The 17,864-nt window shown below is 42.9% G+C and overlaps 1 protein-coding gene across 2 annotated transcripts; it reads left to right on the top strand.

Moving 5' to 3' along the window:
• The first annotated feature begins 377 nt into the window (after positions 1–377).
• Positions 378–17,828, top strand: kdm7aa (lysine (K)-specific demethylase 7Aa). 2 transcript variants are annotated; one of them, XM_057855627.1, is made up of 18 exons: positions 378–547; positions 3,077–3,162; positions 3,235–3,349; positions 5,542–5,702; positions 9,229–9,370; positions 9,446–9,632; positions 9,708–9,870; positions 9,955–10,042; positions 11,048–11,154; positions 11,222–11,313; positions 11,380–11,466; positions 15,210–15,452; positions 15,520–15,647; positions 15,752–15,846; positions 15,921–16,012; positions 16,084–16,196; positions 16,264–16,592; positions 16,667–17,828. In XM_057855627.1, the coding sequence occupies exons 1-18, from the start codon at positions 450–452 to the stop codon at positions 16,753–16,755; spliced, it is 2,415 nt and encodes an 804-aa protein (XP_057711610.1). In that variant the 5' UTR covers positions 378–449; the 3' UTR covers positions 16,756–17,828. The 2 variants fall into 2 exon arrangements, with proteins under 2 accessions (XP_057711610.1, XP_057711609.1); XM_057855626.1 differs by having other exon boundaries at positions 15,918–16,012.
• Positions 17,829–17,864: the final 36 nt, after the last annotated feature.

The raw sequence follows: 17,864 nt of genomic DNA, 5'->3' as shown, positions 1-17,864 counted from the left end.
GCTATTTCCCCCACAGGCACGTAGATCATGTCAGGCACGTTCCATAGTGACGTCGCAGTAGGGGGATTTATTTGTATTGTCTCGTTCATGATTTGTCCACTGCGTTTCGTAAACAGATCGTTTGGCACGTCAACAATTGAAGAAAGTAACAGTTCAGAATGAACTGAGTCATCCTATTCATGACGTTGATAAAAGCGCTGTAACGTCGTTATCAAAACGGGTTTGATTAAAAATATGCGTACAAGGGTTTATCCGTCCTTGTGGCTGCGAAATGATCACCTACACATCAGAAAAGTTGCACTTTTGCTCTCTCATCCAGGGAGTGTTTGTGTTTACGTTGTTCGGTCTTTGTTTCGTGTGGACTCGGCTCCGCTTCGGCAATTTCCGGCCGTCGAAGCTCAAGTCTCCGCCCCGCAATCCTTCCTGCGTTGTTTGGGGACAGTAGCAAGATGGCGGCGGCCCCGCTCTACTGTGTCTGCCGGCAGCCCTACGACGTGAGCCGGTTTATGATCGAGTGCGACACCTGCAAGGACTGGTTCCATGGCAGGTACGCGGGTTTAAGTGATTTCTCGCGGCCGGGCTCCGTTTCGGGGGATAAATACACCAGGTCGTTCGAGGAAAGGCGACGGTTTACCGAGCGGTGGACCGGTGGCTAAGTTAGCTTAGCTGTAGGGGGGCTTTAAATCGTCTATTGACGCGAGTTCAGCCAAGAAAGTGCGATTGCGTTCCCCGGGAAGTGGGTTTAATCCTATCTGAAAGGACCAAGTGATAGGACAATGTTTGTTACGTGTATTTCTACTGATGGGGATGGTTGGAGACAAAAGAGAGATTTGGTACAAGTTGTTTTATTCTCTAATTTGGGGTCTAGTGCTGTTGTCAGTCAAGAGCGCCGTCACCTACAAAGGCAGCGTGTTCAAGGGTCAAAAGCAATCGATTGTGCTTCTCCTTTTTCTATTTGTTTAATGGAAATGGGTCATCGTGTGAGTCGGGTTAATCAAGGTGACGCCGCCGTACTTTAAAAGGGATTTACATTCGCCCACTCTTCGAGTAACTTCCCCTATTGTTAAACGTGGCTCGCTCTTATTCTGCTCCCAAGCAACATTTTTACACCGTTTATGACCAACCGAGCTTATTGGGTTGCGTTTAGGGCGAGCCGGGTGACGGGAAAGGCGACGTTTGTGAACAAGGACCTTGTTATTATGGTGGCGCTTTTGATTGACAGCTTGAGAAATTTAAATCCCCTTTTTGAGGCACATGGCCGAGCCGAGGGGGCGCCTAAAGGCGGAGATTGGTACTGCGCCGCACTTAAAAACCGCACGTTTTTGAACGGAAAGCTAGATAGACGTCTGACTCGCCCTCCCTGTTATTGCTGAAAATGGGTTTTTGATTAAATGTTTGTTTTGAAAACTACACAACATATTAAATGTTTGTTTTGAAAACTACTACAACATGTATGGTCTGTAAATTGTTAAAGTAGGATGTCAACAAATGATAACATTCTTAAATTTCACATTGTGTTCAACTGAATTGCAGTATTTGCACTTTCTAAAACTTAAAGGTAATTTTTAACGCTAAAATAAGGCTCCATTGCTTTAATAATCTCAATTGTGATATTGTGAATGGAATTTCTGGCTCTGTCGTGTTTTCGTTTGACATTTTTAGTCCCAGTCAGCATTTTTGTCACCCTTTTGTTAGTATGTATTTCTCAGCAACTCCTGCTTCCGCCCGCATTAGTCAGACTGTTATCAGTACTTCCCATCACTCGCTGTTATGCAACCAAATTATGCGCGTGTATGTCAACTATCAGGTTCACCGGCACACTCCCGTAAACTTTTGTCACCTCAGTCGCGTCACCTCGGCGTCGCGGTCTGCTTTGCGTGAGCGTGGGTGCGTCGCCACGGCAACGCTTCGGAATACAACAAAGCGTTTTCTTTTGAAATAACAGCAAGCGATTGCGTAACGGCGTCAGGAGGGCTGCCAAGACAAATCGAAGCCGGGGATGAGTATCTGTGATTTGACGGCGATAGAGGTCTCCGTCAATGGCGCTGAAACGTGATCAAAGCTGGACTTATCATTAGCGAGGAAGCCCCCCCTCGTACGTGGGCGTACCCCGTCTTATATGGGGTGCTTATTTACCACTTAAATTAATAGCATTGCCCGCCTCCTCCTTTTGTGCCCCACTGCGGACAATGAAGCCTTCTCACAGCGCGCGCTAATGAATACACCACACAGGAAGGAGGGCCCCGATGACAGGAAGTGGACTGAATCCAAGCCAAGTGTTCATCTCCACCCGTAAGGAAGAATCCGTTGAATAATCGGGCCTCCGTCGAGGCACGCCGATCCCAAATGTTTGAAATCGAGGCGTAAAGTCAACAAATAAGCTAACATTGCCACGCGTGTTTCCAGATGACGTCAACGTATGATGCAACACCTCATCTCGTGGGAGGCAGGAAATTATCGCGCCCCCGCACTTCCCCAGCCCAATTTTCGCTCGGGAGCCGCACAAAAGTCAGCCGAGGTCGCGCGGCGTGAGTCATGCTTTCCTCCGAGCGAGCACATGGTGGAAACATGAGCTGAATACTACAGCCAAACGCCGCTAACGTGTCCTTCCAAGTCACGCGCTGAGGCGGGAGGGCGGGGAGCGCATCTGGCCTCAAAACGCTTACGCCAGAGTCATCCGGGGACGCGATTCACGTCGCAAATGTGGAGAATTCACAGGATGCCTCCACTTCCTGAGCTCTTAATGCCCCTCCTGCTCTTGTCTTCCCTTTTTACACTTTCCTGCAAGTAGATAAAAGCATTTAGCAAGCGCACCAGCCATCTTCCCCCTCCCGCTAAGAGTGACTGATGCGTTCTTAATCTGGGTTTGCGTTGAAAATGCCTTCGGGCCAAGTCACAGAGCCAAGCGTTTATTTTCAACTAGCAGCCATTTTAGGTCAGGCCGGGACATCTTCATCACTGTAATCCAGCCACAAAAGTGGCTTTCAAATGCACGCCTTGTCATTTGACTCTCTTCTGATATTTGCTTCTATCCATCTGTCATACACCATAATTATATTTAATCTTTTTTTTGCAGCTGCGTACATGTGGAAGAGCACCAAGCCGTGGATATTGATGTTTACCACTGCCCCAACTGTGACGTCCTACATGGACCCTCCCTAAGTTAGTATTCTCCTTTTTTTCCGTTGTTGTTTTAAAACACAGATTGTTTTCATATTTTCTTTTTGTCCTTAGTGAAAAAGCGAAAAAATTGGCACCGCCATGATTACACGGAACCCGATGGAGCCAAACCGGTGCAAGCAGGCACCCCCGTGTTTGTCAAGGAGCTGCAGAGCAGGACCTTTGCAAGGTAAACAAGCAGCTGGACGTGCTAAATAGCAAAAAAATAAACACAAGCATTAAAAAGTCCAAAGCAAGTGAACCTTAAATGTTTGTGGAGAAATGCAAACCAAAAAAAAATTTCATATGCTAAAATGCATTGAATCTGTTAGGGGAGTTGACCATTTTGTGTTGTGGAAATCAATTCGTTTCCAGCGGCGAGGAAACCACAAGCACTGAAAAGTCAAAATCAAGCGAACCGTCAATATTTATGGAGAAATAAAAGCAAAAAATCTGATACGCTAAAATGCATTGAATTGGTTGGGGACTTGACCAGTTTGTATTCAATTTCCAACGGCAAGAAAGTCACAAGCACAAGCATTAAAAAGTTCAAATCAAGTCAACCTTCGATGTTCATGACGAAATACAAACAACTTCATACGCTAAGATGCATCGAATTGGTTAGGGGAGTTGACCATTTTGTATTCTGTTTCCAGCGGTGAGGAAATCACAAGCATTAAAATGTCTAAATCAAGTGAACCTTTAATGTTATCCAAGAAATAAGAGAAAAAACACTTCATACTCTAAAATGCAATGAATTGGTTAGGGGAGTTGAACATTTTTGTGGTGAGGAAATCAAAGGCACAAGCAATAAAAAGTCAAAATCTATTGAACCTTAAATGTCTTCGAAGAAATAGCTTACAAAGGTTTTTGCTTCTAAAATGCATCGAATGGGTTAAGGGAGTTGACCATATTCAATTGTTTCCAGCGGCAAGAAAATCACAGGTACAAGCATTGAAAAGTTGAAATCAAGCGAATCTTCGATGTTTATGAAGAAATACAAGCAAAAAACTTCATATGCTAAAAAGCACTGAATTAGTTAGAGGAGTTGACCATTTTGTGTTGTGAAAATCACAAGCATTAAAAAGTCAAATCAAGCAAATCTTAAAGTTAACTGCAGGCAAAAAACTCCATATAGTAAAATGCATTGAATTGGTTAGGGGAGTTGACCATTTTGTATTGTTTCCAGTGGTGAGGTGATCACAAGCATTAAAATGTCAAAATCAAGCGAACCTTAAATGTTATTGAAGAAATAAAGAAAAAAACTCCATTCTCTAAAATGCAATGAATTGGTTAGGGGAGTTGAACATTTTGTGTTATGGAAATCCCAAGCATTAAAAAGTAAAAATCAAGCAAACCTTAAATGTTTTATGAAATGCAAGCAAAAAAAATGTTAAAATGCATTGAATTGGTGTGGGGAGTTGACCATTTTGTATTGTCTCCAGTGGTGAGGAAATTGCAAGCACAAGCATTAAAAAGTCAAAATCCAGCAAACTTTAAATGTTAAAGAAATACAAGCAAAAAACTCCATGCGCTAAAATGCATCGAATTGGTTAGGGGAGTTGACCATTTTGTGTTGTGGGAATCACAAGCAACAAAAAGTCAAAATCAATCGAACCTTCAATGTCTTTGAAGAAATGGCTGATGAGGTTTTTTACTTCTAAAAATGCATCGAATTGGTTAGGGGAGTTGACCATTTTAAATTCTGTTTCCAGCGGCAGGGAAATCACAAGCATTAAAAAGTCAAAATCAAGCGAATCTTTGATGTTTATGAAGAAATGCAGGCAAAAAACTCCATACACTAAAATGCATTGAATTGGTTTGGGGAGTTGACCATTTTGTGTTGTGGAAATCACAAGCAACAAAAAGTCAAAATCAATCGAACCTTAAATGTCTTTTAAGAAATGGCTGATGATGTTTTTTACTTCTAAAAATGCATCGAATTGGTTAGGGGAGTTGACCATTTTAAATTCTGTTTCCAGTGGCAAGGAAATCGCAATCACAACCATTAAAATGTCAAAATCAAGTGAATCTTTGATGTTTATGAAGAAATACAAGCAAAAAGCTTCATACGCTAAAAATCATTTAATTGGTTAGGGGAGTTGACCATTTTGTGTTGTGGAAACCACAAGCATTAAAAAGTCTAAATCAAGCAAATCTTTGATGTTTATGAAGAAATGCAAGCAAAAAAACTCCATACACTAAAATGCATTGAATTGGTTAGGGGAGTTGACCATTTTGTGTTGTGGAAATCACAAGCAACAAAAAGTCAAAATTAATCGAACCTTAAATGTCTTTGAAGAAATGGCTGATGAGTTTTTTTACTTCTAAAAATGCATCGAATTGGTTAGGGGAGTTGACGATTTTAAATTCTGTTTCCAGCGGCGAAGAAATCATGACGCGCATGCGCGGAGAGCAGGTGACTCCCAAATTCCTGGAGCGCTCCGGCTTCCGCCAACCCATCGTGGTCACCGAAATGGAGGGCCTGGGCCTCAAGCTGCCACCGCCCACGTTCGGCGTGCGGAACGTGGAGCAGTACGTGGGTAAGTCTCATTTCTGTAGCTGATAGACGCCTGCCCTCTGTTTGACCATGCCGTTTGCCGGCTCCTGTTACAAACCCATTAACCCGCCTTCCGCCGCTGCGTGGACCTTAAAAGTTCACATGACTCTTTCCAAACCCCCCCAGCACTAGCACTATTGAACGCTAAGCACAGGTGTTAGAAGCAGACACTTGGGTGTCGAATTGCATCTTTTTTTTTCAATATCGCTGCACATGCAGTGGATGTGGCCTTAAGAACTTTAGCTTGGCGCCTGTCTGGACCCAAATCTTTCGAGCCCTTTTGTCTTTTTTGGCATTCCAGCTGTTGTCTGTCTGTTAGCAAACACAGGCCAGCTGGGCCGCATGTGTTTTTGCGTGTGCTGAGGCAATAAACGGTGAGTCTTCACAGGGAAAGTTGGACAAGCAGCTGCAGAGCCCTACATGTCGCCCCGGTGTGATTTGCGGCGTCACAGATGTTAGCCTCGCGTTTGTTTAGCCTCGGGGGGAGTAAAAGGTAGGGTTGTTCCGATCATGTTTTTTTTTGCTCCCGATCTGATCCCGATCGTTTTAGTGGCTGCCGTCGTCCGTGCCTCTTGCTCTTTGCGGGCGTAATTGCTGCATGAAATCCGATTTGGTAGTCTTTACAGTTCAGACCGCCAGTTGCGTTCTGAAAAAATTTGGCCCAGATCGGATTTGAACCACATACGAAAGTGACCCAGATCGGATTTGAAATGGTCCAGTTCTATGCGACTTGTCCTGTCAAGTTAATGCCTGACTTGAGTCGGAAAAACACGAAAAAATCGGATTCGTGCATTAAGACCTGTAGTATGAACCTAGCCTAAAATATGACTAAGATGAGTATTATCGTCCAAAAGACTGAGACGAAAATTCATAGGGTTGCCAAAAACAACACTGATGGTAATTGACAATTGGGTTGAACTGGTTAATAAATGTCTGCCGAATCAGTTTTCGCTAGGGTTGTTCCGATCATGTTTTTTTGCTCCCGATCCGATGCCGATCGTTTTAGTTTGAGTATCTGCCGATCCCGATTTTTCCCGATCTGATTGCTTTTTTTTTTTTGCTCCTGATTCAATTCCAATCATTCCCGATAATTTTTCCTGATCATATACATTTTGGCAATGCATTAAGAAAAAAATGAATAAAACTCGGACGAATATATACATTCAACATACAGTACATAAGTACTGTATTTGTTTATTATGACAATAAATCCTCAAGATGGCATTTACATTATTAACATTCTTTCTGTGAGAGGGATCCACAGATAGAAAGACTTGTAATTCTTAAAGGATATATGTGACTTTGTATATTGTGACTAAATATTGCCATCTAGTGTATTTGCTGAGCTTTCAGTAAATGATACTGCAGCCATCTGTTCTGCCCAAATGCATGATGGGAAGTGCACCAATGAATGTGCGTAGTGGTACCAATTGATATATCTTCTCTGCGTTGGGAAATAACATAAGGTGTTAAGAAAAAGCTCAACTACTACCTTTCTTCCCCGCATTGCTTTCCACGATTATTCTTATCGTTGAGAGAGGGATTGTAAGGCTTTAGCCATTTAAAAAAAGGCTCCAAAGGCTGCCAAAATTCTCTCTACTCACATTACGCTGCCTTTTAGCTCTGTATACTGTATGGGTAAAATGGCGCCATTATAGATTGAACGCGACAATGCGTGAGTGTGTCGTGCAGCGCATGCTTAGTTGCGTTAAATATTGTAACGTGAAAAATGTAAAAAATGTTAATTCTCGCCTACATTAAAGAGCATATGACACCAGAAAAAAAGTCTAAAATGGCATTATTATGTGAATTAGAATCATATTTTGAGACGATTCGACTATATACAACAATTTAGCAAAGCGCAGATGACGAGAAATTAGTCTTTTAATCTGCCGGTTAGCCACGCCTACCATTATAGGGCTTTAGCGTCCCCAACAGGTGGATGACGTCAGCGGTAGACTGGGCTCCTCGGTTTTACTATTCAGCCCATTGAGGGGGAATTGTTCAGAACGAGGAAAACGCGACGAAGAGAGCCGCAAAATGTCATTGTTTCAGTCTCTCTACTCCAATATTTTTACAGGATATTCTTTTTATGTAAGTATTTTTCCCCAATAGCTATATAAATGGCTTGAGAAGGACCAGTCAGCCCGTCGAGGGGGAACTATTCACAATGAGGAAAACGCGACGAAGAGAGCGGCAAAATGTCATTGTTTCTGTCTCTTTACTTCCATATTTTTACAGGATATTCTTTTTATCCAAGTATTTTCCCCAATTGCTAAATAAATGGCATGGTCAAGACAAATAACAATCTTGTGCTAAATGGAGTATGAAATAATAAAAATCCATTTATTCAAGACGACATGGCAAAATTACTACATAATGGTCAAAACTGTCGACTTCACCTTTACTGTCGCACCTCCCGAACGATATTTTATGACACCTAAATCGGACATATGTCATTTCCCTTCCCCGGCTTCGGAGAATGTAAACAAACCAGAAGGAGTGACAGCTAGCTGACATGCTAACCCGAACCGAGTGATGTTTCAAAGTCTTCAAAGCGGAAAATCACACAAAGCTATCCTGGATTATTTGACATGACGACCCGGTTGTCGAATGTCTTAGCGGATCGGCAAACCGCCCGGCGGAGAGCAATTTACAGTTCGTTCCCCGGAGGAGGGTGGCTGGAGCTAACGCAGCTAACGTGCTGCTGCTAATGCATTAGGAGAGCTTTTTACATGCCTATCAATGATCAAACGTAAGTAGTCCTTCATTTAAAGGAAGTTTGTAGTGTTTACTTTGTAATCGCTGTATTCGTATTTGACATAATACAAAACAAGATGTTTACTCACTTCCTCGTAAGTCCAATGGTCCCACAGTAAATATCCACGGTGAATGGGAACCTTTTGAAACTCCAAAAAGGCGCATACGCCTCTCCCTCATACAGAATGATTTTTCTGCAGCCGTTTGGCTGGCGTGATGCGAAAAATAAACGTATTAATCCGCAAAATCAGCTGAATCCTTCGTCCTCATACACAACAGTACACTGTAGTGTGAAGAGGACGTCTTCTACCGTACACGTCACAGCGCCCTCCTCCTCAATGCAAGACCGAAGCCGGAAGTCACTCATTTTCCTGGCGCGGGATTCAAAAAACTAAATAAATATAGCGATCGCTTCCACACACATCCAAGCGGTCCATATCATTCAGGAGCATAAAATACCGCGTGTATTATGAAATAAACATGCTTTTTCGTGTCACAGGCACTTTAAGCTTAAAATAAAGACTCTGGAAGAGTGTAACACAATATGTCTGTAATGTTAAATACAATTAGAAAACGATTTAATTAAAATATATATATATATATTTAAAAAAGGCATGTCCGATATGTTTTTGCCGATTCCGATACTTTGAAAATGACGTGATCGGCATCCCGATCGATCGGGACATCTCTAGCAAAAGGGTTTACGCAGCGAAATGGTTGAGTAACAAAACGGCGTTAATCGACCGCAGGTGGCGACAAAGTGATCGACGTGATCGACGTGGCGCGCCAAGCCGATACCAAGATGAAGCTCAGCCAGTTCATCAAGTATTTCACTAGCCCGCACCGGCCCAAAGTTCTCAATCTCATCAGTCTGGAGTTCTCCGACACCAAGTGAGTGCCGTTCCCTGTTTGGTCGTCGTCCCTAAAATACGGGAGTGGAAATGAACGATTTTGTTGCCTCTTGAGGATGTCCAAACTGGTGGAAGTACCCGACGTGGCTCGGAAAATGTCTTGGGTGGAAAACTACTGGCCCGACGACTCCTTCTTCCCCAAGCCATTTGTGCAGAAGTACTGCCTGATGGGCGTCAAAGACAGCTACACCGACTTCCATATCGACTTTGGGGGAACGTCCGTGTGGTACCACGTCCTCTGGGTGAGCGGGGGGAAACACTCTCAAGACGCAACGCCCACTAAATCAAGGAAATTAACCATTTTTGATCCCCATCAGGGCGAGAAGGTGTTCTACCTGATCAGGCCCACGCCCGCCAACTTGGCGCTTTACGAAGCCTGGAGCTCCTCGCCCAATCAGAGCGAGGTGTTCTTCGGGGACAAAGTGGATAAATGCTACAAGTGCGTGGTACCGCAGGGAACTACATTGCTAATCCCGACAGGTAGGCTTCCCTAACCGCTTCGCTTGCAGGACATGTCACGAACACGAACAGGGAACGAGTTAAGTACTCTGGCGCCTCCCACAGGTTGGATCCACGCTGTCCTCACCTCTCAGGATTGCATGGCGTTCGGCGGCAACTTCCTACACAACCTCAACATTGGCATGCAGCTCAGGTAATCACGCATTATTAAAGTGTTAAATTCAAGTGTAATAACTAGGGTTGTTCCGATCATGTTTTTTTGCTCCCAATCGTTTTAGTTTGAGTATCTGCCGATCCCGATATTTCCCGATCCGATTGCTTTTTTTTGCTCCCGATTCAATTCCAATCATTCCCGATAGTTTTTCCCGATCATATACATTTTGGCAATGCATTAAGAAAAAAATGAATAAAACTTGGACGAATATATACATTCAACATACAGTACATAAGTACTGTATTTGTTTATTATGACAATAAACCCTCAAGATGGCATTTACATTAACATTCTTTCTGTGAGAGGGATCCACGGATAGATAGACTTGTAATTCTTAAAGGATAAATGTGACTTTGTATATTGTGACTAAATATTGTCATCGAGTGTATTTGTTGAGCTTTCAGTAAATGATACTGTAGCCATGCCCAAATGCATGATGGGAAGTGCAACCATGACTGTGCGCCGTGGTACCAATTGATATATCTTCTCTGCGTTGGGAAATAACATAGGGTGTTAAGAAAAAGATCAATTACTACCTTGCTTCCCACGATATTTCTAATTGTAGGGAGAGGGATTGTAAGGCTTTAACCAATTAAAAAATGCTCCAAAGCCTGCCAAAATTCACTCTACTCATTTAACGCAGCCTTTTGTCTCTCTATATAGGTGAAACGGCTCCATTACAGATTGAGCGCAACAATGCGTGGGTGGGTCGTGCAGCGCATTCATTAATTGCGTTAAATATTTTAACGTGATACATTTTTTTAGAAAATTAATTACCGCCGTTATCGGGATAAATTTGATAACCCTACCTTAAGCCTAAACTAAAGACTCTGGATAAGTGTAATACATTATGTCTGTAACGTTAAATACAATTAGAAAACGATTTAATTTAAAAAAATATATATATTAAAAAAAGGCATGTCCGATATTTTTTTGCCGATTCCGATACCGACATCTCTATTAATAACGCATGCGATTGGCCAGGTGTTATGAAATGGAGCGTCGTCTGAAAACGCCCGACCTCTTCAAGTTTCCTTACTTTGAGGCCATCTGCTGGTACGTGGCCAAGAATCTTCTGGAAACGCTCAAGGGTGAGTTGCAAGAGAGATTTTTTTTTAGGAAATTTGATGCATAAAATGAACCGTTCTCATTCGGCAGAGCTTCGAGAAGACACGCGACCGCCTCCGACGTATCTAACGGAAGGTGTCAAGGCTTTAATTTGCGCACTGAAGACCTGGCTGAAGAGAGAGGTGAGTTCTTGACGCCGGGTTCCTCCAAAGACTGTCATCTCACTTGATGCTTTTGGTCGTGACCAGGTGACGCAACCCAACAGCGAGGTCCCGGATAACATCAGGCCAAACCATCTCATTAAGGAGCTCACCAAGGAAATACGACACCTAGAGGTAAGAAGGAAGTGTGCATCTTTAAATAAAAAGTACTGAATTTTGCCTCTAAATTATACTTTAACCCTTTAACACCTAAGCCTATTTTGGCCGAATTTGCATGCATTTGATGTTGCCTTTATATTTCAAAGAAAAAAAAAAATTCACAATGGCCAAGTTGGGTCCCTTTTTTCAGGACACCTTTGAACTTCATGTCCAAACTGTTGTTTTCTTCACTGACCAATTATAATCCACATTTTGGACCTAAAAAGACAAAAAAAATCCTAAAATGTTTTTTTCAAAATTTGTATTGTTGATGTCCCATTGACAACCAAACATGCTCGACCAACCGTTTTGAAGCTTGATAATATTTATACTAATAAACAGAAAAACAAGCTTCTGCTGTGAATTGGAATGAGTTTATCACTAGTAGACGTCCAATCCATTTGAAGTGGGAGGGTGGCAGCGAATGAACATTCGTTCATTCGCTGCCATCCCTCCCACTTCAAACGGATTGAACGTCTATGGCCGTCAGTGGCAGCCAATGCCAGGCAATGAGTAATTTTGGGCCATTTAAGGTCATTTACCTGTTGATTTTCAGTTACCGTAATTTCCCGAATATAAGGCGCACCCATGTATAACGCGCACCCCAAATTTACCGTAATTTCCGGACTATAAGCCGCTACTTTTTTTATTTCATTTTGAATCCTGCGGCTTATAGTCTAGTGCGGCTTATTTGTTGATTTATTTGTGTTAATAGGCAACCCATGCCTCCTAGCATGCATTGCAGCACTACAGATGTAAGTAACAATCAAAATTCATGTTCTTTTGTTTAATTATTGATTCATTTACTGTTCCAGTTTCAATAATTGCTTGTTATGGTATTTGGTAACACTTTATTTGACAGCGGCGTCATAAGACTGTCATAAGACCATAGTAATTATGACATGACACTATCATGGGCATTACTGAATGCTTATGACAGATGTCATTAAGTGTCATCCAGCAAATTATGTTCCCAACTCCATTTCTGTCCCGCTCGGATCTTTTACATCCATTCCAGAGTGAGATCATTTCCCGAATAAAACTGAATGATAACTGTTATAGGCATTCGTTAATGCTCATGACAGTGTCATGTCATAATTATGTCTAATTGTCTAATGATAGTCTTATGACGCCACAGTCAAATACTGTTACCAAATACCGCAACTAGCAATTATTTAAACAAACAGGAACAGTAACTGAATAAATAATTAGCAAAGAACATGAATTTTGAATGTTATTTACATCTGTTGCGCTGCAATGCATGCTAGGAGGCATGATGGACAACAACAGTGTTGACAGCATGTGGCATGAAAGGTTGACTGTCTCCCCCAAGGAAGCAGTGATGGCTAAATGAAGCTTCTTGAAGCATTGCAGCCAATTAATTAAAAGGTTCATGGTGGTTTATTTGGTCTTCTGACCGTCATATGATGCCGCTGTCTAATGAAGTGTTATTTGCTAATATATTTTGGTGTAAATATCCCATAATACAGTGAGGACAGCTGCAGCTTATAGTCCAGTGCGGCTTATCTATGAACAAATGCCGTTTTCTTGTCACATTTGGTGGGTGGCGGCTTATAGTCAGGTGCGCCTTATAGTGCGAAAATTACGGTGCTAGTAAAATCTAGGGAAAATTATTGTCAGATTGTTTTTTAAATATAAAAATAAATTTAATTTTAAAATATTGTTATTATTATGTATTTATTGTCAGATTACAGTAACGCATTACTGACATTGCCCACAACACATGTGACACGAGACAAAAACAGGAAATAGCTAACAGGTTGTCATGGAAACACGTACCGGGAACCTTTTACTTTAGCCTTTTCTATTCAAAATGCTCTTCTTACATGACTACAATAATCTTCATTTTACATAGGTTATGAGGCAATGGGAAAATAGTAACGCAGAGGCACTAAGGAGACTAACTTTAATTAGATTACTGGTGTAGAAAAATGAACGCGTTGGATTACTCGTTACTGAAAAAAGTAATCAGATTACAGTAACGCGTTACTGACAACACTGCAAGTAGTTCAGTTCAATTCAAATTTTTCAGGCATGCGACCCAATTTTTTTTTTTTTCTTTTTTGTGCACTCAATAAAGCTTCTTCTTGAACAGGTCACGGAGCTGCGTCACACACACAACGTCACACAGCCTACTCTTTCGCGGTTTGCGCGCTGCTGTCACTTCTACTCGCCGAGACGCCGATTCATCCGAAGAAAACAACGACAAATACGGCTCATCTTGTTCCTTGAGTTAATGAAATAATGCATTAGAGATGATCGATCGGGTCCGATCACATCATTTTCAAAGTATCGGAATCGGCAAAAAAATATCGGACATGCCTTTTTTTTAAAAAATTAAAAAAATTTTTTTATAAAATCGTTTTCTAATTGTATTTAACGTTACAGACATAATATGTTACACTCATCCAGAGTCTTCAGTTTAGGCTTCAGGTAGGGTTATCAAATTTATCCCGTTAACGGCCGTAATTAATTTTTTAAAAAATTTATCACGTTAAAATATTTAACGCAATTTACGCACGCGCTGCACGACCCACTCACGCATTGTCGCGTTCAATCTGTAAGGGCGCTGTTTTACCTATATATAGACCTAAAAGGCAGCGTAAAATGAGTAGAGCGAATTTTGGCAGCCTTTGGAGCCTTTTTTTAATTGGCTAAAGCCTTACAATCCCTCTCCCTACAATTAGCAATATCGTGGGAAGCAATGTGGGGAAGATGGGTAGTAATTGATCTTTTTCTTAACACCCTATGTTATTTTCCAACGCAGAGAAGATATAGCAATTGGTACCAATATGCACAGTCATGGTTGCACTTCCCATCATGCATTTGGGCAGAATAGTTAAACGGCTACAGTATCATTTACTGAAAGCTCAACAAATACACTAGATGGCAATATTTAGTCACAATATACAAAGTCACAGAAAGAATGTTAATAATGTAAATGCCATCTTGAGGATTTATTGTCATAATAAACAAATACAGTACTTATGTACTGTATGTTGAATGTATATATTCGTCCGAGTTTTATTCATTTTTTTCTTAATGCATTGCCAAAATGTATATGATCGGGAAAAATTATCGGGAATGATTGGAATTGAATCGGGAGCAAAAAAAAAGCAATTGGATCGGGAAATATCGGGATCGGCAGATACTCAAACTAAAACGATCGGATCGTGAGCAAAAAAACATGATCGGAACAACCCTATAATGCATTAGCTTGCGCTAAATTTAGTTTTAGATTCATTCTGCACGTTTCAAAGTCGCTCGCTTAATTCAACCGGCTGTTGCTTGCTTCGCATGCCTCCCTTTCCTTAGTTGGTGCCTCGCTCGGCAATTTATTAAAAATGTTCACATTCGGTTCGTCCTTCTTGACATCGCAACGGCTCTTGGGATATGTAGTCTTTTGTGCTGCTTCCGGTTTTGAAAAAGGACAAGAAATGACGGAAATATGGAGATAGATACATGGTCCATGCAGCTATAAAACTATAAAACTCAAACGACATTATCTCCCGTTTTACTTGGTCGATTGACTTCAAATAAAAACTGGTGTGGACATCAACTTCCGCACTTTCAAATGAGACCAACCAGCGGCACGTGGGTGACGTAATTACAGCATGACGAAGCTTCAAAGACGATACGCATAAGCGCGTCGCTGCCGACACGTTCGGTGTTAAAATATGGTATGTCTTGGTCCACAGGAGGATGGGAGCAATGGAATCAAGCCCCTCAAATCTCAGGGAAGCGTTTGCGGAGGCTCCAGCGGGTGCACGTCCACCCGTGCCACGCTAGAGCGTCTGTGCCAGGCGCGGCAGGCCCGCCGCGCCGCCCGTCGCTTAAGAGAGCAGCAGCGACACATTCCCAGGACGCCATCTAACCTGGACATCCTGGAGAGACACACCAGGGAGGTGCTAAAGAGGCTGGAAGTGGGACCCCTAGAGGAGGTTAGGGAGGATTACACTTGTTCCTCGTTGCCTTTTGGCAGTTCTGACCTTTGAATCAACTCCGCAGGATCCGGCGTTCTGCACCAAAGTTCGCGGGAAGCTCAACAAGGCGTCCACGGCTTCAGCGGCCGCCGCCGCGGAGTCCCTTGAAGAAAACCACCTGAGGCTCATGCTGGTCAATGGCAGGATTATACGGTCAGGAAAAACGGCTAATCCTCTTGATTGGATGTTCATTTTCAGTCATTTTTAAAAATATATAGGCCAATATACTAATGTTTATGCCATATTTTCTTATTTAGGGACATGAGACGGCCCGCGGCAAGCCCAAGAGCTCACAAGAGCAAGCCAGACAGAATCAATCGAGGCCCGCACGCCGATGCCCAAAAAGTCGTCGGTAGGTATCGCTACATCCAAATTGATGGCGCACGTTTGCCGATTTGTGACTTGAAACTTTTTCTGCTGCAGCAGGAGTAGAGAGAGTGAAGAGCGAACTCGGGGAAGAAGCGTCCGGAAACTCGTGCGCGTCAGACGAGGATTCGGACGTCGACGCGCCTACGCAGGTACGTCGATGTCGAACGCGCTCAAAGGCGGAGGTCGTTCGCGGGCTTCATTTTCCGTTCCGTTCTCGCAGCGCAAAGCGTCGCCGCTTTCGTCGTCCTCCGACGAGGAGTCCGAGGAAGACGAGCGAAGGCAGAAAGGACACACCATCGAGCTGGACCAGCCTCGCCAGAAGACACTCAAACGGTGAGTACTCCAAGTTCGGGCGAGGGTCACTGGAACATCGGGTAAATAACGCCGCCTCCTTCCGCAGAGAACGCCCTACCTCACCCAGCACGGAAGAAGCCATTCAGGGGATGTTGTCCATGGCGGGCCTGCTGTGCCCCTCCGAGCCGGAGAAGGCGGCCTCGCCCGGGGAGCCCTGGTGGGCGTCCGGCGCCCCTCGGGGTCCGTCGGCTCGCCAGCAGGGGGACTCCAGTCCCATGGACAGCCAGGGGAACAGCAGCGAGGCCTGGGACAATCGGGGCCTGCCCAGCCCGGAGCACAACTACCAGTACTGTGACCCCGACATGTCGCCGCCTCTGCACCCCTCCAAGAGGCACGCCCCCAACCCCCCGCCCGTCAGCAATCAAGCCACCAAAGGTTGGACGCAATCATATCAAACTATCGACTGAAATGTCCTGACTTTTATTCAACAATGTCCTCTTTCTTCTCAGGCAAACGTCCCAAAAAAGGCATGGCCACCGCCAAGCAGAGACTGGGCAAGATTTTAAAAATCAACAGACACAGTCGCGTTTTTGTCTGAAAACAACAGACTTTTTGATTATTTTTTTTTTTTTCAAAGATGATGATGCTAAGAGGACAAACGACGCAGGGTCACGCACCACTTCACTACAAGCACAGTCACGGCCATTAAAAAAAAAAATGGAGGAAGGAGCGACTGTGGGCATTAAAACGGAGGACGACGACAATGAGGTTTACCAAACAACTTTTGGCGCCACGGGTTTTTATTTTGGGTGGTGGATTTCAAAAAATGGTGCTCACGCTTTGTAAGACTCACCAGCAATAATGAAAACTAAGGGCAGCAGCTTCCCCCCCCCCCCCCGCTTTTTTCACGCTTCACTTTTTCTACAAGCTTATTGCTGCCCTCTGTCGGTTTGAATCTTAAGGACAAGCTCAAGAATATTCTACTTAATTTATTCATTTTATCTGTGATTTCTTTATTTGGATGTATTTATTATTATTGAAGAGATACAATTTTATTCTATTTTGGAAGTTTTCTCTTTGTTTTCCTGTAAATGTGGCGTGTTTGCATTGATGTGCTTGTCATCTTGTTGTGTAGCAGCTGATTTGCTAATTTTCAATTTATCCAATAGCCAGTTTTTATTTTGTTTTGAGTTTTTATGGGCCTTGTGCGACTAGAACGGGTTTTTGTTTTTCTTTTAAACCTCAATCCACTCACGCCACTAGTATTCTGAGCCACTGTGGCGCTGGGAGGTTGCGAGGCACTCGAATTAGTGCTGATTTTCGCAGTTGTTGACTCTCAGGGAATGATGCCATGAACAGAACCTTTGATTAAAAAAAAAAAAAAAACACCAGCCATGTCATGAATGCAGACGGAGATGTTCTCATGTTTTTTTTTTTCTTTCCCCCTCCTACTTCAAAATATTTGTTCATAGAGACATCCTAAAAAGATGCCATGTAGCTTTAAGCTCTGCTCAGGTTGACGTGCACATGACATGCAGGTGTATTGAAAATGTCGCTTTTGTTGGTGTTGCCGCATCTTTTTTCCTCTTCTGGCATTTCTTTGTTCATGCGTGTTGGTTCCCAAATTGCTCATGTTCAGAACAAAATAAGATACAAACACTGGCAAGCTGAGACACTGGTGATGCATTTTTTCCCCCCAAATTGCGT

Source organism: Corythoichthys intestinalis, chromosome 13 (assembly GCF_030265065.1).
Source record: "Corythoichthys intestinalis isolate RoL2023-P3 chromosome 13, ASM3026506v1, whole genome shotgun sequence".
Classification (NCBI taxonomy): Eukaryota; Metazoa; Chordata; class Actinopteri; order Syngnathiformes; family Syngnathidae; genus Corythoichthys; species Corythoichthys intestinalis.
Note: the sequence above shows the minus strand (reverse complement) of the source record. Positions and strands in the feature narration are given on the sequence as shown.